General features: G+C 36.2%; 1 protein-coding gene across 15 annotated transcripts in view; it reads right to left on the reverse strand.

Annotated features, from left to right (window-relative positions):
- Nucleotides 1-23,776, reverse strand: part of CCDC18 (coiled-coil domain containing 18) — a 146,800-nt gene that overhangs the window by 71,613 nt on the left and 51,411 nt on the right. For all 15 annotated transcript variants that reach the window (XR_010321460.1, XR_010321459.1, XM_064282247.1 and 12 more), the window contains 7 exons: nucleotides 19,853-19,969; nucleotides 14,515-14,682; nucleotides 9,371-9,513; nucleotides 5,296-5,459; nucleotides 4,889-5,102; nucleotides 1,826-1,925; nucleotides 700-816 (listed from right to left, as the gene is read on the reverse strand). Coding sequence is in view for 13 of the 15 variants with exons in the window: in XM_064282247.1 (XP_064138317.1) it covers nucleotides 700-816; nucleotides 1,826-1,925; nucleotides 4,889-5,102; nucleotides 5,296-5,459; nucleotides 9,371-9,513; nucleotides 14,515-14,682; nucleotides 19,853-19,969 (1,023 nt within the window). In the remaining 2 variants the exon portion in view is untranslated. The remainder of the gene's footprint in view (nucleotides 1-699; nucleotides 817-1,825; nucleotides 1,926-4,888; nucleotides 5,103-5,295; nucleotides 5,460-9,370; nucleotides 9,514-14,514; nucleotides 14,683-19,852; nucleotides 19,970-23,776) is intronic.

Consider the following 23,776-nt stretch of genomic DNA (forward strand, 5'->3'; position numbering starts at 1 on the left):
AGCCACTCCGTGGGAGAAAAGACCTGGCGATCTGCTCTGGTAAAAATTATAGCCTATGCAGCGGTTCTGGAAAAACTGGTGGCATAGTGGTTAAGAGCTACGACTGCTATCCAAAAGGCTGGCAGTTCATATCTACCAGGTGCTCCTTGGAAACTCTAGGGGGCAGTTCTACTCTGTCCTATAGGGTCGCTATGAGCCGAAATTGACTCCACGGCAGAGTTTGGTTTTGGTTTTTGGGGCAGTACTACCCTGTCCTTGTAGGGGGTTGCTATGAGCTGGAAATGACTTAACAGCACACAACAACAACAAAACAACAAATGTTATATGACTTTACAAAAAATTTTATAGGTATTATGTACATGAGGTACAAAGTTAGTAAAAAGAAAGTCCCCTTTCTACTATGTTCCTCCTCAGAGGCAACCACTGTTACCAGAATTACTTGCAAACCCTTACAGAGATATTCTATACATATTCAGATATCTGCACATATTATAATAAATATGTGGGTACACAGATACAAGAAAAACTATACTGAAAATAACATTAACAGGAGAAAAATAAAGTAGCATGTAGGAGAATATTTAGACTGCAGTGTTTTTATTGTATATATTCTATAAAAAGTCCTACTTACGTGAATAGTAGATGTTTACAGCTAAGGAGCTAAACAATTTAAAATGAGTAACATTTTTTATAATTTACCTGTTTGTTGCATTCTTTAAGTTCTAATTCTGATTTCTGCAGAGTACCCTCTAATTTAATTATTTTTTGTTCCATTTCTCCTCTATGTTCACGGATAGTCATATCCAAATGTGTAACCTAAATACAAAAGTAACATTACATGCTGTTCAATTCTATTCTCATTTGAAAATTTGTGTGGTTGGAATGTAGTTACTGAAAGTGTTGTGGAATTGTTTTTGTGGGTATTACCTCATGTAATTTATTCAAAGGAGTGGGGAAAATAATCATTGCTTAATTATACTAGCTCATGAGCCCATATATATTATAGAAAACAACAGAAAACATAAGATTATGTTCATGAATGACAAGTAAATGATTCAGATTCCATTTTATACTGGATAACAATAACTAAATAACACCTTCTGGAACAAGGTATTATTTGCTGAGCAAGTAACTCCTTATTTAACCCTATTTTCTTTTACTATAGAGTAATATGAGATCAAAGACTCAGATACTATGCTAACCTTCATTCTCAGAAAACCTGCTTGCTATAAAAATTAGTTTAAGAAGAGATTGTACGTTTCTAATTTTTAAATATATATACACAGAAAATAAATGTGCTACAAAAATGTCCAATTTACAAAAAATTGGTGACCTCTGAAACCTTGTGTGATTGTGTCATAATAGAAAACGGTATTAAAATATAATCAGTAAAGCAGCACATGTCTGTCAGTTTGTCGTACTGTGGTGGCTTGCATGTTGCTGTGATGCTCAAAGCTTTACCATGGGTATTTCAAATACCAGCAGGGTCACCCTTGGTGGACAGGTTTCAGCGGAGCTTCTAGGCTAAGACAGACTAGGAAGAAGGACCTGGAAGCCTACTTCTGAAAAAACTGGCCAGGGAAAACCTTATGAATAGCAATATTTTGGACATGTTATCAGGAGGGACCAGTCCCTGCAGAAGAACATCATGCTTGCTAAAGTAGAGGGTCAGCGAACAAGAGAAGACCCTCAATGAGATGGACTGGCACAGTGGCTGCAATAATGGGCTGAGTTGTGCAGGACTAGGCAGTGTTTCATTGTGTTATACATAGGGTCGCTATGAGTCAGAACCAACTCCGCGGCACCTAACAACAAGAAAACCAACCTGAGCTGCTCTTTGCTTTAGCTCCCAATTTCTCTCCTTAAGTGCCTGATCCATTTCAAGGAGTTCTTGCTTTTTGTCTTCAATATCCATCTTGCATTCTCTGTGATTTAGTAAAGGGAAAAAAAAAAAAAGGAGCAAACAATAGAATTATTATAATTTTAAAAAATTAAGTCAACTGGTTTACCTTCCCTATAAGCTAAAAGCAATAGGAAGAGCTCAAATGAATACTGAGATTGAGAAGTCTCAAATTAAAGGAATAATGTATAAAGAAAATGATCATTATCCACATAATTATTTCAACAGAATGTTTTAAAAAGGTAAAAGTAAATATATTAATTCAAACTGTATTACTGTAGGATAATTTAAGCTAAATGTTAAAGCACTCCTAAGGCTATAAGATTGAATTAGTATACAAATGAAAAAAAAAAAATCCTTATATTTTTCATCTAGAGATGAAGTGAGTGTTTGGAACTCTTTTGTGCAGAACAGTTATGACTTCACTGCAGTTGAACGAGGCACTTATCTCATGGCTGGTACCTCTGACATCCACAGCTCATGAAATGACCACTGTGTTTCTCACGGGGATTTTACTCGAAATGATGCCTTATGTATGGTAAAGTACTGAATTCTAATATAAAAATTTTATTTTTTTTTAACTTTAGTCCTCCTAGAGCTCTAACTTGTGTACAACTTTGTGTTATGAAAGTGCTTAATACTGACACAATCTACCACTCTGCAGAATGTGATCAGCGAGTTTTAATCTGGAACTCTAAATTCTGATATGACCAAGGCTGAACGTGTTGATATTGAATATCCTCATATGATTTTCCAGTCCGAAATGTGAAACAATACTGAGTAAAGATATTGATTTCTAAAAGCAGATTCTGAACTTTTACTTTAATGAGTTGTTTACTATTCTTCTAAAGCCTCAAAAGTTATAAAACGAGGCTAAAACTAATAATCCAAAAATAAGATGAAATGAATTCTAAAGAAAACTTCTAATTTCTGCCTATGTAAATAGCTGAGGTCCCAAAATTCAGCTATTAGATAGAATTTAAGATTTTTCCTGTTTACTTCTTTTATACATTCATTCACTTAACATTCATTTAGCAACTATTTATTGGATGCTTTCCATATGGCAGTTGGTTATTTTTTTGGGGGGGTTTCCATATGCCGAGTTCTAAGAACTAGGGATTTAATAGTTAAAAAAAAGAGATGTCTCTGATCTTGCAGAGCTTACATTCTAATTTGGGGGTGGGGGAGAAGATAATAAACAGCTAAATTGACTAGGGTGATGAAATAGTGACTGGGTGGTCAGGGAAGGCACCTCTGAGGAAATGAGAAGGGCAAGAAGAAACTGAACATAAGCAGAACAAACAGCTATGGCAAAGGACCTAAGATGTGAACAAACTTAGTAAGTTTAAAGAAAAATAAAAAGGAGCAAGGAGAGTGGTATGAAATAAGACCAGAGAGGGAGGCTGGAACCTGATCATGTAGGGATTTCGATGCCGGGATACGAAGCTTGGATTTTATTCTGAATGTTTTGGGCATTAGAAGGTTTTAGTAGGGAAGTGATATGATCTATGTTTTATCACTGGTTTCTGTGGAGAGTGAACTGTAGGCAGGGCACGAATGTATGCAGGGAGGCTGATTAGGAATCTGCTGTAACAGACCGGGTATTGATGGCTTGTGCTGAGGGAGTAACAGAAAAGAGGCGAAGAAATCAATGGATTTGAGAATACGTTTTGGAAATAAAATTGATATGACTTAATTATATATTGGATGAAAGAAAGGAGGCTAAGAGATAGCAAGAATAACCTCGCAGACTTCTGGTTTGAGCAACTGCATGATACTGAGATGGGGAAGCACAGGGTTGTGAGGGAAAAAAATTAGTTGTTTTGGCCAACTTTGAGACTCTCTTAAAAATATCTAAGTGAAGATAACAAGTAGGTAGTTGGATATCTGAGCTTGGAGTTCAGGGAAGAGGTCAATTCTAGAGACACAGGCTTGGAAATCTTTGACACATAGTACTTAAAGCTACATGAAATTTCCTAAGGATGAGTTAGTGGGTAGAGAAGAGAAGGGGACCCAGCACTGAATCCTGGGATACAGCATTTAAGTTTCTGGGTCATTTTGCTGCTCTCTGTCCTGCTGCTTTATTCCACATTTCATATCCTGGTTTGTAACTATTTCCCTTTTCTGGATCTATTTCCTCTACTTTGTATTTGGTCTAGCTCTCCATCCCCACTCACCATACATGTGTGCTGGCTTACCATTCTATGCTATCAACCTGCTAATCTAAGAACCCAGACTTTAGACAGATTTGTGTTTAACTTCCTTCTCTGACCTTACTACTTGTATGACCTTGGGCATTTTACTTAACTTCCTCAAACCTCAGTTTTCTCAACTGTAGGCTGACAATAATTATCTGACAGGATTGTTGTGAAAAAATGATAATGAGATCATATGTGAAATCCCTGACACAGTCCTGGCACAGAACAATGGCTTAATACAAGTAACAATATTACTATTGTTTTGCTATTAGCCACTGCTATGTGCTGGCCCAGAAACCCTGGTGGCATAGTGGTTAAGAGTTCAGCTGCTAACCAAAAGGTCGGCAGTTCAAATCCACCAGGCTCTCCTTGGAAACCCTACACGGCAATTCTACTCTATACTACAGGGTTGCTATGAGTTGGAATCAACTCGACAGCAATGGGTACAGTATGGTACATGCTGACCCAATCATTTTTTTATCATTATGGGATACAGGAAAGGGCCAGAGTAAAATGGTCCCAAGACAGAAGGTGCAGGTATCAGCAGCTAACTGCAGCAAGTGAATTAAATGGAGCTAGAGCATGGAATAGGCTGATTATGATAAGCAACAGTGGATTAAAGCAGTTGATAAGTTTGACATTTAGAAATCAAAAACAAACTTAATTAAACATACAATCAGAATTTGGAACGTTTTTACTCATTTGGATTCTTTCTAGCTTTGTATCACCCAAAGAGTCAGAATAATAAAGTGAAATACCTGTAACTGTAATTTCTTACTATTTAGCTCACCTAAGTTCAGCCGTGAGATCTTTTATAGTAGTGTATTTTTCCTCTAGTGATAATTGAGCCTTCTGTAGTACATCTCTCAACTCTTGCAGTTGTCTTAAAGTACTTTTTAATTCTCCATGAGCATTCTGCAGTTCAGTCTCTAGCGCTTCTCGTTTCTGCAAGGCTTCTGTTAATTCAGTTTCAGTATGGTGCTGTAACTTTTCTAACTCCTTCACTGTTAAGAAGAAAGGGTAATTGTAGAACTATATAGAAAACATCTTATCGTTTAAAACTTTATAAAATAATATAATTAAAAATATCCAGCAAAATACTGGCTACTCATTGTTCCTTCCAACCCCACCATCCCAAATTCTCACTTTAAAAATAGAAATAAGCAGGCAGCTGAGCTCAGCGCACCAGTTGCTTACCCGCATTTGTTTTCTTATCTAGTTCTGTCTTTGTCTGTTCTAAGATCATATCTAATTGAGAAAGATGCATTGCTTTATTTTCTCCTTCTCGTTTTAGATGCATTATTTCTTTTTCCATCTGAGACAGCTCTTCTTTGTACTGATCCATCTCAAGTTTTACTTGTCTAATTAAACACAAAAAAATAAAACACAAAATAAATGATAATTTGGAAAATATCAACTGGCTTTTTGCTGACTAAACGAAGGTGGCTAGTTGTATAAGGGGAATTATTACCAGCAAAAATTTACTCAGAATCTTAAATTACCTATTACATTTTTTAAAATGCCTCAATTACAAGACCGTAATTCTGCACCTTTTACATACCACTAGATAAAACTGTATTACATGATAATATTTAATAAGGCTAGTATTCTTTTCAATCTATCTACATTTAACTTTTCTAAAACTTTGTATGTATTGAAAATATCTATGAATAGGTGCCTTATTCTTCTGTAATTTCTGTTATCTGTAACATAAATAAACAAAGCAAAAATAAATCCAAGTAATCCAAGCACTCAAAATATTAATCTAAAAGACTATGCTACCATAGGAGAGCTAAGTCACTCACTTTTACTCAGAGCCTTATTTTCAGTGTTATTTATTTATTTTTAGCATTAAAACAGTCTACAGATTCCTAGACTAGTGCAACTTCCCTGCTTTACAAATGAAGAAACTGGAAGGTTAGGTGAATTGTCTGGAAGAATGCAACTCATTATTAATAGTGATAGGGACAGCTTTACTAACTCTTAGTCAATCACTGAACTTATTCCAATACAGAAGCTCCTCTGACCTATAAATAAATCCACAGGCAGCTTTAAGTCCATTTGCTGGTCATACAAAAGTGCTACTCAGTAATTAAACGATAGCTAACATCGTTCTCAACTGTAGGTAGAGGTGATGCCCCTTTGTGTCAACATTTTTTTTTTTTTTACCTTTTGGCCTTTGAAATTTTATAAATTGAGTTTGCAAGCAGAAGCAGCGATACAGTACACTATATTTCCTCTCTAAATGTAACTCAAGCAAATTTGGATTTGTTCAAGGGGTTCTTAATCTGATGTCCATGGGTGAAACTGAGGAAATTCATAAAACCCCTGAAACTATATGCAAATTTAAGTATTCATACATGCATCTTTGCATAGAAAAAAAAAATTCCATAGCTTTTTATCAGATCCTCAAATGTGTTCACGGTCCAACGAAGTTAAGAACTACTTCATTACACAAGTACTAGTGGCTGTTCCACAGTTAAATCTCCGGTAAATGATTTTTAGCTTGATGATCTAGTTTCTTACATTACAGGTGATTTAAACAGATAATTAGAAAAGAATAATTGAAAAAGGTTGGCATACAGTGTGAAGAGCTGATAGCCTGTCCGCAAAGGAGTTGGGAAATTTTTATAGAAGACAGATGCGACAACTCTGAAAACACAGCAGTCCACAGACACTCAGTAAAAGACAAACAAGGACTCTATCCGCCTGAGGTTTCGCTAGTGTATCATATTTAGGATGGTAAAATAGTTGATATATATAATGATAACCTAGAGACACCAAGAGAAGGTTGGCGTATTTTTATACCAAGTTTATATTTTCCAAAATTTCTATGAAAAATAAATGTATTCTGTTTTATTTTGAAGTTTCAGCAACTGATAAAGATAAATTCCACTTTTAGTTCCTTAATGATGGGCAATTACTCATTCCTTGCTGATTCTGGGTAGTGAGGCACTACCATAATAGAGTAAATATTTAGGCGACTGAAATTTTTTCACTATTGCATAAATAATCCAATACTAAAAAATTTCCCACAACTTTCAAAATATCCTGAGAGGTTTTACACATACCAGTTTTTCTAGAAATACTTCACCTTCTTATCACAGGGTCATTGAGAGCAATCAAGTCTGAGACTGGAAACAAGGCCAAAGAAAGAATTATACGAAAGTAATTTTTAACTTTTAGAACATGACAGCTGAGCCTGTTCAAATGTAAAAAAGATAAGAAATGGCTACTGAGGCACTCTGTAAAATCTAACCAATGCTATATGAGCCTTAGCACTGAGAAACCAGGGTCTGGATCAGTCACAAGCAGTGACATTTACAGATATACCAGGAGTACTTTTTAATTGTTGTGTAACACACACACACAAAAATCTGATCGTACAGCATGTCTGCATTTTGCATTTCATACCCTAACTTCTCTGAGATTCAATTTCCTTATATTAAAAATAAGGATAATAAAACCTGCATTATAGGGCAGTTTTGAAGATTAAGTGAGTTGATGTGTCTACATAGCACAAGGCCTGGCACACAGAAGGTGCTCAATACATTAGTTTTTTTTTTTTTTTTCTCCTATCTTTGAAGATATTTTAACTCTAAAATAGAGCCCAGGTGACACAGATGTATTTTAACTCTAATACCTTTTGGGAGAAAAGAAAGAGTTTCATAAACTGTTGCTCCAGGAGTGAAAGCAACAATAGTGGGAAAAAGGAAGAGAAAAGCCCTGTGTTATGGAGAGGATTTCTTGGAACTGTGGTACATCTCTCTCTTATTAAGTTCAATCATCTACTTCAAAACCTTCCTATTAATACGCAGGACATACTTTTCCTACTGAAGATGTCTATTAGCTACAATCAAGAGGAGTTTCTTGTCTAGAAGACAAAAGGACAGAAGCAGAAAAGGTAGAAGCAACTGCTTCAATTCTTTCAGTGAAGCAGAAAGCAAGATCATCAGCAAGAGTAAGGACTGGGGAGGAGGCAGAGGTTTGAAACACGAGGCAAAGGACAAGGGCGAGAACTACAGTGACTGCCAGGCAGCATTAATATTTGAGGTTTGAAGAAACAAATTTAAGTGAGACTAATCAGTGTGGTTACGCAGGCATGGAGTAGCCTAAGCTGAATTTAACTGAGTGCTGCATACTACAAAGTAAAAGAGGGGAGGGAGTTAAAGGTATGTGAAAGTAGGTGATTTTAATGACTAACTAGAATATAAGTCATGTATAGGAAGGAGAGAATGCATCAAAGGAATGAGATGGTGGTAGAACTGATGGATCAGAGGTCCTATTGGGTGGAGCCCCAGTGGCACAGTGGTTAAGAGCTATGGAGAACTATGGCTGCTGACGAGAAGCATGGCAGTTCAAATCCACCAGCCACTCCTTGGAAACGCTAGGGAGCAGTTCTACTTTGTCCTATAGAGTTGCTAGGAGTCGGAATTAACTTGACAGCAAAAGGTTTGATTTTTCTTTTTTTTTTCAAATCGGGGGTCAAAGAATTGTGGGATTTGGAGAATTAGGGGGAATGAGGCAATGAATAATACATAATATTCAGTTTACTGAAAAAAAAAATGTAGATACTGGAAATGACAGGATCTAGGGTAAACCATGGGAAGTGGCTGAAGTAAGGCAGGGAGTTTCCAGAAGTTGGGATGGGATAGGAAAAGAAAAGTATAGAGAGCTTTTTGGGAATTAGTCTGAAAGATGAGAGTTGACCTAAAAATCTAGGGCTAATTGGGCTTTCTGGTATAAATAAGGATGACGTTATAATGTGCTTCGTCTTTCTGAACTCAAGGTAGACATTGGTAGAAAGGCTGTAAGTGCTGGTGGGTAGACATGTCAATGAAGGAAAGAAAGTCTGAAGAACTGTGGTTTTGGTCTTAAACATGGGACACCCTTTTGATCCTACAGACAGAGTGGAGGACATGTGGAGGAGTTGTTACTCTGTGCACACAGGCCTATCTTAACTGACGATGGAGGAGAGGCAGCCTGGGGAGATGTGCTAACTGCTGTGGAGAACCTCACAATAAACCAGATATGATCTCTGCCTTAAAAAGCTACAGTATAGTAGGAGGAATAAGGTATTAAACTATATTGCAAAAACGGTCATAACGAGGGATTTTAGAGAGGTACAAACAAACTGCTTATAGGAACACAGACTGTGCAGAAATTAATTCTGAAACAAATACTCCACTGAACATTACCTGACTTTGAAATTCAGGTACTACTGATATTGAAAACAGGAAGGTAAAAAAAAACTAAAATATTCACATTTTACCTGGCAGTACCAGTAAGCTCAATAATTTTTTGCCTTTTCAAATCTGCTTCATGTGTAGCTGTTTCACATTTCTCCTCCATTTTTCTTAACTTTTCAGCTGAACTTTCCCTCTGCTTTTGAAGCTCTTGTTCCAGTTTTGATACCTTGTGTGAAGCAGTTTCAGTAAGTGTTTTAAATTAAGTCACACTTCATTCTTTAGAAGAAAAGCATTTATATAAATAAGCCTAACCTATCATTTAATTTTAAAATAGCATACAAAAATCAAAGTATAAATCATGAAGTAATGTTCTAGAAATATAAAAGCGAAACTTACATTTTAATAATAAAAGAATTTCATTAATATACATATTTAGAGAACAGGTTATACTGTAATATTAAAATACAACTTACAAGAATTGAACAAAATAATTGTAAATGTTCCCCTTTTACTGTCCCCATTTGAAATATTCTTTCTCTTGTCAGACTACGTTCCTTTCCTTCTTCACAAACTGGTCAACATTCTTTCAAGGAAGGATTTCCAGACTCCCATCTGACATCAAATCTTACAATTTTCATTTGCTCCCAACACAACTTGAATTTGTTTGCATCCACTCTTCCTTCTGTTCTACTATAACAAAGAAGGTATTCTTCCCCCTACATAAGTCAAATAGCTTTATAGGTGTCCTTGATTCAATTCCTATCCACTTTCTCATGGACCTCATACTATAACCTGACACGCTGCTGTCAAGTTGATTCCAATTCATGGTGACCCCATCAGTGCAGAGGAGAACCGCGCTCCACAGGGTTTTCAGAAGCAGATCATCAGGACTTTCTTCCAAGATGCCTCTGGATGGGTTTGAACAGCCAATCCTTTGGTTAGCAGTTGAGAACTTTACCATTTAAGCCGCCCCAGGACTCTCCTCATACTATACACTATCTCTATTCTCTCCTGTATCTTCAACCTTTCTCTTTCTTCTGGTTTCTTTACGTTAGAATTTAAACATGATTAAGATCTGCCTATCTTAAAAACTTTTCTTCATACCTCTACTCCCTCCAGCTACCACCCTTTCTCTCCTCCCCTTCAACTTCTCAAACAGTTCAATGCTTATTGTATCACTGCCTTACTTTCCATATATTCCTTAACCTATGGCATTCTGGCCATTCTATAGAAACCGCAATTACATCACTAATGACCTGTTGTTGTTGGGTGCCGTCCAGTAGGTTCCAACTCATAGTGACCCTGTGTACAACAGAACAAAACACCGCCCAGTCCTGTACCATCCTCAAAAACATTGCTATGTTTGGGCTCACTGTTGCAACCATCGTGTCAATCCATCTCTTGCTGAGAGTCTTTCTTTTTTTCGCTGACCCTCTACTTTACCAGACATGATTTCCTTCTCCAGCGACTGGTTCCTCCTGATAACATACCCAAAGTATGTAATATGAAGTCTTGCCATCCTCCCTTCTAAAGAGCACTGTGTCTGTACTTCTTTCAAGACAGATTTGTTCGTTCTTCTGGCAGTCCATGGTATATTCAATATTCTTCATAACACCATTAATTCAAAGGCATCAATTCTTCTTCTGTCTTCCTTATTCACTGTAAAGCTTTCATATGCATATGAGGCAACTGAAAATACCATGGCTTGGGTCAGGTGTACCTTAGTATTCAATGTGACATCTTTGTTTTTCAACATTTTAAATAGGCCTTTGCAGCAGATCTGCCCAATGCCAATACCTCATTTGATTTCCTGACACTGCTTCCGTGAGCACTGACTGTGGATCCAAGTAAAACCACTAAAGCCAAAGAAGAAGAAATTGAAGGGTTTTACCAACCTCTGCAGTCTGAAATTGATCGAACATGCAATCAAGATGCATTCATAATTACTGGTGATTGGAATGCAAAAATTGGAAACAAAGAAGAATCAGTAATTAGAAAATATGGCCTTGGTGATTAAAAAAAAAAGCAGTTCGCATGATAGAATTCTTTAAGACCAATGACCTATTCACTGGAAATAGATTTTTTCAACAACTTAAACAGTGACTATACACATGGACCTTACCAGACGAAAAACACCGAAATCAAATCTATTATATCTGTGCAAAGAGACAATGGAAAAGCTCAATGTCATCGGTCAGAACAAGACCAGAGGCCGACAATAGAACAGACCATCAACTGCTCATATGCAGGTTCAAGCTGAAGCTGAAGAAAATCAAAACAAGTCCACAAGAGCCAAAATCCAACCTTGAGTATATCACACCTGAGTTTGGAGACCATCTCAAGAATAGATTTGATGCACTGAACAATGACCAAAGACCAGATGAATTGTGGGATGACTCTGAGGACATCATACATGAAGAAGGCAAAGGTCATTAAAAAGACAAGAAAGAAAGAAAAGACGAAAATGGATATCAGAAGAGATTCTGAAACTCATTCTTAAATACAGAGTAGCTAAAGCAAATGGAATAAATGATGAAGTAAAAGAGCTGAATGGCAGATTTCAAAGGGCGGCTCTAGAAGACAAGTATTATAATGAGATGTGCAAAGACTTGGAGTTAGAAAACCAGAAAGTAAGAACATTCTCAGCATATCTCAAGCTGAATGAACTGAAGAAAAAATTCTACCCTTGAGTTGCAATACTGAAGTATTCTGTAGACAAAATATTGAATGACACAAGAACCATCAAAAGACAGACAGAAAACACAGAATAACTGTACCAAAAAGAACTGGTCGACATTCAACCATTCCAGGAGGTAATATAGGATAAAGAACTAATGGTATTGAAGGAAGAAGTCCCAGCTGCACTGAAGGTACTGGCGAAAGACAAGGCTCCAGGAATTGATGGAACATCAATTGAGATGTTTCAACAAACGGATGCCGCGGTGGAGGTGCTCCCTCATCTGTGCCAAGAAATTTGGAAGACAGCTACCTGGCCAACTGACTGGAAGAGATCCGTATTTGTGGCCATTTCAAAGAAAGGTCATCCAACAGAATGCAGAAATTACAGAACAATATTATTAATATCACACGCAAGTAAAATTTTGCTGAACATCATCCAAAAGTACTCACAGTAGCACATCGACAGGAAACTGCCAGAACTTCAAGCCGGATTCAGAGAGAATGTAGAACCAGGGATATCATTACTAATGTCAGATGGATCCTGGTTGAGAGCAGAGAATACCAAAAAGATGTTTACCTGTGTTTTATTGATTATGCAGAAGCATTTGACTGTGTGGATCAAACAAATTACATGTAACATTGTGAAGAATGGAAATTCCAGGACACTTAATTGTGCTCACGAAGAACCCGTACATAGATGAAAAGGCAGTCATTTGAACAGAACAATCGGATACTGTGTGGTTTAAGGTTAGGGAAGGTGTGTATCAGGGCTGTATCTTTTCACCATACCTATTAAATCTGTATGCTGTGCAAATAATCTGAGAAGCTGGACTATATGAAGAAGAACGCTGCATTAACAATCTGCAATAATCTGTAGGCTTATTAACAACCTGCGTTATACAGACGACACAGCCTTCCTTCCTGAAAGTGAAGAAGACTTGAAGTACTTACTGATGAAGATCAAAGACCAATGACCTACAGCTGCTAATTTCAGTGGCCATCTCTCTACTATCATTTTACCTGACGTTGATAGCAGCAGCCTGTGACACCAAGTATCATTCCTTCCGTCTTGAAAAATTTATTTTGGCTTTCATAAATCACACCCCTCAGGGATCTCTCCAACTCAATCTTTGATCTGCTTACGTTATACTCTCCCCCTAGGTAATCTCAGTCACTCCATGTTTTCAATGAGCATTTACATAGTTGTGACTTCAAAGTTTATCTTTGGCTCCTATATCCTCCATGCTATTTTCGTAAAATCTCTCACTCAAGCACTAAATACAGGTTATAAACCATTAGTATTCACTACCTCCAACTCAAGTTCCAGGAATAAAATTAAAATAGTACCCAGGTAAAAAGTGAAGACAATCAAGGAAAATCTACTCACCCTATTCTTGACTAAACAGTACACACATAAGAAAGAATCTGAAGATGAGTAGTAATCTAACAGGATCCAACAGAGAACCTAAATACCCAAATACTGAAGAAATTTTTAGATGAAAACTTCTTTGGACCCTCAAAGAAGTTAAAGAAGACATAAAGTCTTTTAAAACAAGGATTGTGAAGAAACAGAAACACCAAATAAATGCAAATGAGCTGGCAGAAAGAAAAAACAATTGAAAAAAAATCAAAATTATAGAAATAAAAACCACTTTAGATGGGACAAAAATCATAATCAATCCTGCAAAAATCAGAGTCAATGATAAAGAATTTAGAAAATGGGAATCAAACACAGATAAGATGAAGATACATTTTGGAATGAAGCCATAAATCAGACATAGTAAGCAAAAAGTCTATACTTTAACAAAAAGGGACAGAAAGCCACAGAAGGGATGATGGCTAAAAAACAAAACAAAAAAAACCCCACAGAATACCTGTCTGATGTGTTTGAACAATGTATTGAGAAGACATTGCTTCGTTCCATTGGAGAAGCTGAGGATGAGTTAAGAGTAAGTAGATAAAACGCCATACAAGTAACAAAAAGGGGACTAACATTTTACAATTTATACATTACTGGAAAGTTCGATTTCTTGTGAAAAGAGAAAAACAAATCTAAAAATGTGAGGTATTCGTTTAAACAATTCAGATACATTTGGTGATGAATGAAAGAGAAAAGATTAGATTCTAGAATAAAATTGCCCATGACTCTTTCACTGGAATATGAGCTGGAGCTTCTTCCTGTGGAATTTTTCCCTTAATGCATTGCTTTGGCACTTCTTTAGGTATAATCACACCATATTCTGATACAAAAAGGAGATGGAAGATATGGTTCAGGTAAGTAGTCCACTTGGGTCCAACAAGAAAGAAAAAGTTTGAATAAAGGAGTCTAAATTATACAGAATGATGAAAATGTGACCAGAGTATTAGAGATGCAGGTTAGATTACAGAGGAATAGAACTTTATCTGTTTTACAATGAAAATACAGAATACATCTTATAATATGATATCTCTGATGTTAAACAGCCATTTATATAGCTAACCAAAAATCTATGAAGAATTAAAATTTCTACTTCATACAAATAAAACCATTTTGCCCAATAATGTATACCTGTTTTTCAAGTTTAGTTTGAATGTCTTCTAGCTCTCCATTTCTAATTGTCTCTTGTTGTAACATCTGCTGTTGTTGCTGCAGAGTATGCTGGAGAATAACATTTTGCTCAGTGGTCTCTTGAAGACTGTGATTTTTTATCTTTAGCTCCTTCTGTAAACAATATACCTAACAAATATATAAATTTCTCATTACATGAAATGTTCTCCTTACAATGAAACATTAAAAATAAAAAGCAATAAAATATCAAAGCTTTCTTCCTTATTTGGTATCCCCAATTGTCATGTTGGGCAGCTGTCCTCATAGCTAGTTTGTCATGTGGGAAGACAGGGTTCATCTTTCGACAGGGAGATGTGTTCCGGCACAGGGCTGGTCCCTGGCTGCCACCTGGAAACAGGCTTTTGGAAATTTTTCTTAAGTGATAAGGCTGTTGTGCTCAGCTGGTGCACTGAAATCTGCTTCCCTTTTGAGAATCAGAATTTTAATAGTTGTAACTTGTCATTGTACCTACATGACCAGCCCTCAATAAAAACCCTGAACTTCAAATTTTAAGCAATCTTGCACGGGGAAGAAACACTGTACAGTGTTGCTGCATTTTGCTGCCGGAGAAAGGACAGTGTTCTGTGTGACCCCTCCTAGCAGAAAGGAGAGAAGACAAAAAGCATGAATTCCTTCACACTCCTCTTGATGTGTGTCTCTTGCCCCTTATGGATAGCTGTAAAAACTAACCATGAAAACAGTGTATAAATGTTAGATGCTATTTATCATATTAGTGTTGCTACTGTTTGTAATTCCAGCAAAGCATTCCTGAATATTCATGTTCCAAAACACAGATAAAGCAATAGTAACAACTAAAATATGTCATTCACCTCAAATATGTAGGAATTGAATATGATGGTCCCTAAAGCTGCTTTAAAATATTCCTTTAAGGTTATCCCGGAACACCAATTAAGAAGAGGAAAAAGTATGAAAAAAAAAATTTTTTTTCTTTGTCCTAGTAATGTGAATCCTGAAAATCTCCCAACACAAGCTATCTTTACAACTTGATAACCCATGTATATAATATATATTTTATAACATTCTTCACCCTCTTCCAAAAGGGGAAGGTTGAATAAATAATGATATATCAATCTGATTAAAAATGGTACAATCATTTAAAGTCATAAATAAAAACATAATAGCAAACAAAATTTTACAAAATGTTACATAAAAAAACAGAATTTTATCGTTTATTAATATAATTATGAAAATATGCATGTAAATGGAAAAATGAGAACAAGTGAAGTATTAGAGAGTGGGTTGTAGGTGAATCTTCTTTAAATTTTTTTTATTTTTGCCTACATAATAACTTTTCTTTTTAATGAAAGAAAATAAAGCTATTCCTTTAAAACAAAGCATCTTTCCAATAAATACCATTCCAGAAGAAAGGAATTTTAAACTCCTTCGAAGAAACAGTGGAAGAGAATCCTGACCTGGTTCTTTCTAATTATTCAACAGTTCTACATTCAGCAGCAGTTCAAAGGGCTTAGGGGCCAAATACTCTTTGCTCAAGATGAGAAGCTATTAGATTACTGGCTTCTTTGTTATATGATCAAGCTGTAAACTTGCAGTACCTCTAGGTATCACAGGAAACTAACCAATTTCTAGTTCTATTATTGTATTCCTGCTTTATGCTAATCTGTTTATTTAATTCTGTTTGCATGAAAATAATTTATTTAGTGCAAATATGTATAGTGTTACTTGTTTTTTTCTGCTAGTTCCTGACAAAACTGCAGATCACACTTCTGCAGTAGTTTATTTTATACAGAACTGACTTGTCTGAAAGACAGGCTTAAAGCTATTTTTTCTTTACTGGAACATCCTGTCTCACACTTAACTGTCTACTCAGAGGAAAAATGGACAGAAAGGTTAAAATAAGACAAAACAGAAGAAAAAAGATACATAGGACTGAAGTAAAACACCATGAAAGTCATACTACACAATAATGAAATCTTATTTCAGTAATCTTGCTATTGGCAAAATAATTTCAATTTCTATATTCAAGTATCTAATATGTTAATTGTATCAAAAACAGTAATTTACAAAAAGTAACCTCTATCTATCAAATTTATACTGACATTTCATTGGACTATCTTTTAACTTCTAGTTTGCTTTACTTTAAAAGTAAATACAGGACAAATCATTTTTATATTATATTCTCCATACTAAATTTATTACTGCATTCAGAGAATAAATTTCCCCCAAATGATTATATAATTAAAGTCATTAAGAAAGCTGAATTTAAGTCATAAAATCTAGTTTACAATTAACTTTACCTAGTTTTTTTTAGTAATGTACATCCAAAGCAAAATTACTCTCATAATTGTTGTTTAAAAATAAAACACACCACAGAAGAACTATTGATATGATGCCAACTTCTCAAAATTTAACCCCATCAATTTGAATAAAGATATTTATCAACAAAATGAGTGATTTTACTGAATACATTCTTTATGCAAAAATGTTCAGGCTTTTTCATATCTTTTTCATAGCATGTTTACACTTTCTTCTATTATGTTGATAATGCAATTTTACATAAACACACAATTTTATCACTTTTAAAAGCATTTTTCAAAGTATTTCAGTATGGAATAAAAATATTTTCAAAACAATTAGAACCCCAAAATCAGACTTACGTTAATCATAAATACATTTCACCTCCTGGAAAAGTTCGAAGAAGAAGCCCTGATAGTAGCATTACTGTTACTATGTGTAACACTATTATCTCAAAAGAACATTAAATTACTGGTAATAAAAAGAAAGGAATTAAGGCATTTATCCTTTGAGAATTAGTCTACAGAGGGAGGCCATAGGAGCTCCAGTGACGACACATTCACTGGCTGAGGCAAAAGCTCAGAGGAATATTTATTAGCTTTTTGCAGTGGGTAATTTTTAATCAACACAGGTTTTCACAACTCTCTACCAATATGTCCCAGGCCATTTACCGGAATTATTCAGCTAGTGTGTGATTTGGGAATATCCACTGATGTAAAATACTAAAACACCTTTATAATATCCCTTATTATTAACAGAATGGATACATTTTGAAATAAATCAGATTTTCCAAAACCTAGCTATATTTACATATATGACGAAAACCTCACAACTCTGCTATTATAAGTATTAATTACATTAGCTAGCGTTAGGAAGAGTTTTCTCTGTTAAGACATTATAATTTGCTCTAAAGACAAGTAAGTCAAAAGGAAAGAGTACCTGGATTATTTCCTATGTTTCTTATCAATATATATGAACAAGTAAAAGATGACCCTTTAAGAGTTTTAATAGGCCAAGTAAGCCAATGAATGTGTAGTTGAGCTAACAATTCAGCAGTAATAAATGGACTTGCAAATCTTTATGATTTATGTGGTAACTTATTCTCTAGTCATCCACACCTGATTACCACTTCGGATTTAATTCGAGTCTAGGTTTATATTTCTAGCTGTCTTGGAAATACTTCCAAATTTAGTGTGTAAATGCCTGTTATTTCAACTCGTTTCAGATGTTGTTTCTAAAAACTCCAAGTCCAAAGCCCAATAAGCTCTCCTATTACAAACTCTGCCTGACTCTAAATTCCATCTCTGCCACCTCTGAGATTACATAATTACGTGATGCACTTGGGTTGTTAAAAATTACAGGTCTTACATTGATCCCTGCCTTCCTCTGCGTTGCGCTGTTTACTGTAGGAAACTACATTTCCTAGGCTCCTTTGCTCTCTAAATTCCAGGTAGGTTTGGCCAATGAGAGGAACAAGCAGCAGCAGTTCTCCTCCTCTAAAGCCCAGGTTCCTTCAGGCCCTTTCTCTGTGGCCTCAGCTCTAGTTAGGCAGCCCTGCTTCTGTACTTGTCATGCGGTTTCTTCCTAATGGTCCTCTAGCCCTAACGGTGGGAATGGGTCCATGCTCATGCTAATTTAAGGGCTCTTAGCATCCTCAGTTTGGCTTTTCTCTACTGTTCGATCACATGTGTTTCTAAATCTCTGAATAAAATTCTTTCCATTTGAAAGATACAGAATGGCTTCTGTTTTTGATACATTCAGGTCAAACTAAATTAAGAATTGTTGGGGAGTATTTCTAAAAATGAATTTAAGGTTTAAATATATACATAATAAGTTCTAATAAAGGAATTCTTAAGATTATTCCTTCAGCTAAACATTTAGTAAGTGCCTGTTACACTGAAAGCAAAGCGCTAGAAATGGAGGATACAGAGATGAATAAAAACAACTCAAGAAAAATCTTCAATCTAGTATCTGAGAAACGCAGATGACGAGAAGAAACAAAAAGAAAACGGAAATTTTTTTTAAGTATTGCAAACCTCTAAATCTAGAACAATTCTAAGTGTTATTCATTTAATATTAGAATTACTCTGTGATACTAATAACTTGTAGCCCTGATGGCACAGTGGTTAAGGGCTTGGCTACTAACCAAAAGGCTGGCAGTTTGAATCCATCAGCCGCACCTTAGAAACTCTACGGGGGCAGTTTTACTCTAACCTACAGGTCACTCTGAGTCAGAATCAACTCAACGGCAGTGGGTTTCAGTTTTGTTATTAATAATTTATTCTTCTGATTCCCTGAATATAAAGAAAAGAACCACACTTTTAAAGTGTTATAATTTTATGCTGTATTGAAACAATGTTTGCTTCTTAAAGAATTAAAAAATGGAATTCACATTTTACTGGAAAGATTTTATATATCAGATACACAAAGACGTACTTTTCAAGTATTCTGAAAATAAATAATATCTGAAAATCACTTAGAAAACAGGCTATTTGTCATGGATTGAATTGTGTCCCCCCAAAATATATGCCAACTTGGTTAGGCCATGATTCCCAGTATTGTGTGATCATCCACCATTTTGTCATTTGATGTGATTTTCCTATGTGTTATAAATCCTACCACTATGATGTTAATAAGACAGATTAGCAGCAGTTATATTGATTAGATCTGAAAAATTAAATAGTGCCTTAAGCCAATCTTTTTTGAGATATAAAAGAGAGACACAAGAATGACAGGAGACCTCATACCACCAAGAAAGCAGCACCAGGAGCACCGCGCGTCTTTTGGGCCAGGAGGCTCTGCGCCTGAGAAGCTCCTCAACCAGGGGAAGATTGATAATAGTGACCTTCCTCCGGGGCCAAGAGAGAAAGCCTTCCCCTGGAGGTGACGCCTTGAATTTGGACTTGTAGCCTACTAGACTGTGAGAGAACAAATTTCTCTTTGTTGAAGCCATCCACTTGTGCTATTTCTGTTATAGCGGCTCTAGCTGACTAAGACACTATTTATAAAGGAAATGTTCACTTACCTCTTCAGATTTCTTCTTTAGCTGTTTTTCAAACTTTTCTTTATTTCCTTCCAATTGATTCAAATGCAAGGTGAGTTCTTCCTTACAAATTTCCAATGCTGAATCTAGTTGTCTGACCTAAGTAGGCACAAAATTTAAAAAGAAAAAGCAACTAATATTAATGAGTGATTATTAAGTGCCTAATATTACACAGATTTATCTCCCAATGTTACCTCATTGCTTCAAAAAGTGAATACACAGCCTTTCTAAGTATATAAAATGTTATTATGGAAGAGATTTGTTGAGAAAATTAATTCTTCACTGCAAATTAGGAAACCAAAGAGGAGACCAGTTAAACAAGGACATCCAGGAAGAAGGGTATGTTCAGAGGCAAGGCACTGTGAAAAGGAATGGTGAGAAGTTTGGCAGGAGCTTAGGGTATCAAGAATACGAATTCAGAGGAGATGAGTATTTGGGAATAAAGCTGGAAGACAGACCGAGACCAGCTGTTAAGAATCTGGAGGCCAACCACTCTAAAACACTTTCTGAAAACAGTCTACTCCTATGCCTCCTTGGGAAACCCTGGTGGCATAGTGGTTAAGACGTACAGCTGCTGACCAAAAGGTCGGCAGTTTGAATCTACCAGGCACTCCTTGCTAAAGCCTATGAATATAACCATTAACCAGTAAAATATTTGTGATTCTGAATGTCTTTCTTAATATTGTGTTGACAGTAATAATTTTTAAGTTAACATTTGTTTTATGAAAGGTAAAAATACAAGAAAGTTTTCTTTTTAAGGAAGAGAATGAGCACTGGTACTTGTACCATTTGCCATGCACAGGAGAAACAAAAAAATCTGTGACTCTGTCAGAATATCACCTGAGCATTACCAATGTAATTACTGATTCACACAAGATTCTACTGGTTTTACAGTTGTTAAAGAACAGGACATTCACATGACCTCAAAGAATCACCACACACTTTATTCATTAATTACAAAGGGAAAAAAATGTGCCCTTAAAATGACGTGACCTGACAGTCACCACCTTAAATAAAGCGTCAACATCGGTATTGCAAAGAATGGGGTGTCCTGACATTATGTACCCTCTGATGTGAAGCAGTGGGAGAAAAACATTATAACCTTTGTAGTGTTCTTGTCCACCTGGACTTTTCATAAGATTCAATGTCATTCACACTAGATGGAGGCATGAGTTTGATCTAGACTGGGGGAGACTAAGGGCCAAATGCAACATGCGAATTATAACTGAATCCTAGACTGTGGAAAGAAAAAAGAACACGCTACAAGCTAAAGTAGTGTTTCTCAAGCGTTAATGTACACACAAATCTCCTTGACATCCCATGGAAATACAGATTCTGATTCAGTAGCGGGGCCAGGACTAGGGAGAGGCGAGGAGGCACCTAGGGCTCAAAATTTGAGGCACCTGCGCTTAAGAGTTATGCAAGTGCCAGCCCTTCATCTGCATGACCTGCGAGTAAGTGTCTCCTTAAATTTTGCGCCAGAGGCACCTCACTTGCCTCACCTTAGTTCCAGCTCTGTTCAGTAGGTCTGGGGGCATGGCCTGATACTCTGCAATTCTAACACACTCCCAGGTGATATTGATGCTGTTAGTCCGTAGATCATGTTTAAGTAAGTAAGGCTATTAATACTTGGGAAAATTGCCGTGTGGACTTTGTGTTGAATGATGTTATTAAATCCCTTTAGTGTGGTAATAATGGTGTGGTCATATACGAGAAAAGTTTCTGTTCGTAGGAGACGCATGTTTAAGTATTACACGTGTAAAGTGTTAGGACATCTGCAATCTTCTTTCAAGTGGTTTGGCGAAAGGGAAGGGTGTGTATGTGTGTGTGTTTGTGTGCACCTGCAGAGAGAGAGAGATGAAATGAGTGTAGCTAGAAGGTAACAGTGAATCTAAGCGAAGGGTGCTCAGGCACTGCCTGTACTATTCTTCCAACTTTTCTGTGGGTTGGAATTTTTCAAAGTAAAAATTAATTAAATTGATTATGCAAGCAGAATTAATAATTTTTAAAATATCCACTACCGTGTCAGATTTCTTATCGAATGAGGTATTTAAGAGTCTGAGACTCACACACATTCACCGCATACAAACCATTTACAAATTCACATGCATATATATGTGTGTATATGAATGAACGAAATAAAAATAAAAACAAATAAGACTCTGTGAACCAAAGATATTTCTCAGACACACCGCCTGGGGCAATCGGGTAGAGCTCTAGGCTGTCTTTCAGCAAGAACAGCTAAACTCTTCCTTCTTTACTTTCTACTTAGGACTTTCTTTCAGGGGGAAAAAAGGAACACAGGGTGGAAAACCAAATCAAAAACAAAAACAAAATTAAATGAATAAAATCTCTAATAAGCACTTTCCCAATTTTCTACTTAATGACCAAACCAAAAACCAAACCTACTGCTGTCAAGTCAATTCTGACTCACAGTGACCCTGTAGGACAGAGCAGAACTGCCCCATAGGGTTTTCAAGGCTGTCAGTCTTTATGGAAGCAGGCTGCCACCTTTCTTCCATGGAGCGGCTGGTAGATTCGAACCACTGGCCTTTTGGTAATCAGTCGAGCGCTTTAATTACTGTGCCACCAGGGGTCTTTATTATTTAACAGAAGGTAACATAATTTGTTCTGTTTATTGGTTTCCTGTTACCCACTGAGAATTTTTCCATTGACCTTTTAGTTCTCATAAAAACCAGTTGCCATCGAGATGACTTCAACTCATGGAGCGTTTCATGTTGTGTCAGAGTAGAACTGTGCTCCACAGGCTTTTAAATGGCTGAGTTTTCAGAAGTAGGATTGCCACGTCTTTCTTCCAAGGTTCCCTGGGTGGACTCGAACCTCCAGCCTTTCAGTTTAGCAGTCAAGAGCATTAACTATTTGTACCACCCAGGGACTCCTAGCTCTCATTAGTCGTACTTTTATAAGGGATACAACTTTAAACTTATCCTTATAATCCTCCTACAGATGGAAAATTTGTATTTCTGTTGCAGAAAAGAAATGAGGCATGCAGAGACACAGTCAAAAGTCACCTAAGAAGGTATCAATGAAATAGTCAGGAACAGAGAACCCGACTTCAGATTTCACATTTTACTGCTCCAGATCCTATATATTATAGTAATTTAGTACAGGTGGAGTCACAGAAACTTCACTTCTACATTTCTTTCTCATTAATAAACAAATATATTAAAGGCACACATGGAATAGAACCCAACATCATAATTCATTCTTTTGCTGATTTCCTGACTGTCTCATATGTAGCCATTTACATGTGGAAATAACTATCTAGATGACTGGCTAGACATGCCAGGTAGTTTAACGAAAAAAAGAAGTGGTAACACGGGTTTGATTTAATGAAATTACGTCTAAAACCTCTGTACAATAATGATTTCTTAAAAAATTATCTTAAAGGTTATTTTTGTATGAGAAAATGAACTGATGTGGCAATAAACATTAAGAGTTTTGGCAAATACTACAGGAAAAATTATGGATAAACAAACACACATAGTCACAACATGGACTAAAAAGAAAATACTAGGCAAAAGAAGTAAATAGAATCAGATTTTTAAAAAATCCTTTATATTCAAGCCAAATGCGGCAGAAAAAGGTAGCAGCATGTTTGAACCCATTTTAAACATTAAAAATGCAAAAGAGAAAATACTGAATACACAGTAATTACTTAGTAAACTCTGATAATAGAGGTGTTGTGGATAATTGAAATTAGTAGCTAAAATACATGGAGCCCTGATAGCACAATGGTTAAGATGCAAAAGTTGGCAGTTTAAACCTACCCAGTGGTTCTACGGGAGAAAGACTTAGAGATCTATTTTCATAAAGACTATGGCCGAGGAGGCGGGGCCAAGATGGCGGAATAGCCAGATACTTCTGGCTATCCTTCTTACAACA

This window comes from Loxodonta africana, chromosome 3 (assembly GCF_030014295.1).
Source record: "Loxodonta africana isolate mLoxAfr1 chromosome 3, mLoxAfr1.hap2, whole genome shotgun sequence".
Lineage (NCBI taxonomy): Eukaryota > Metazoa > Chordata > Mammalia > Proboscidea > Elephantidae > Loxodonta > Loxodonta africana.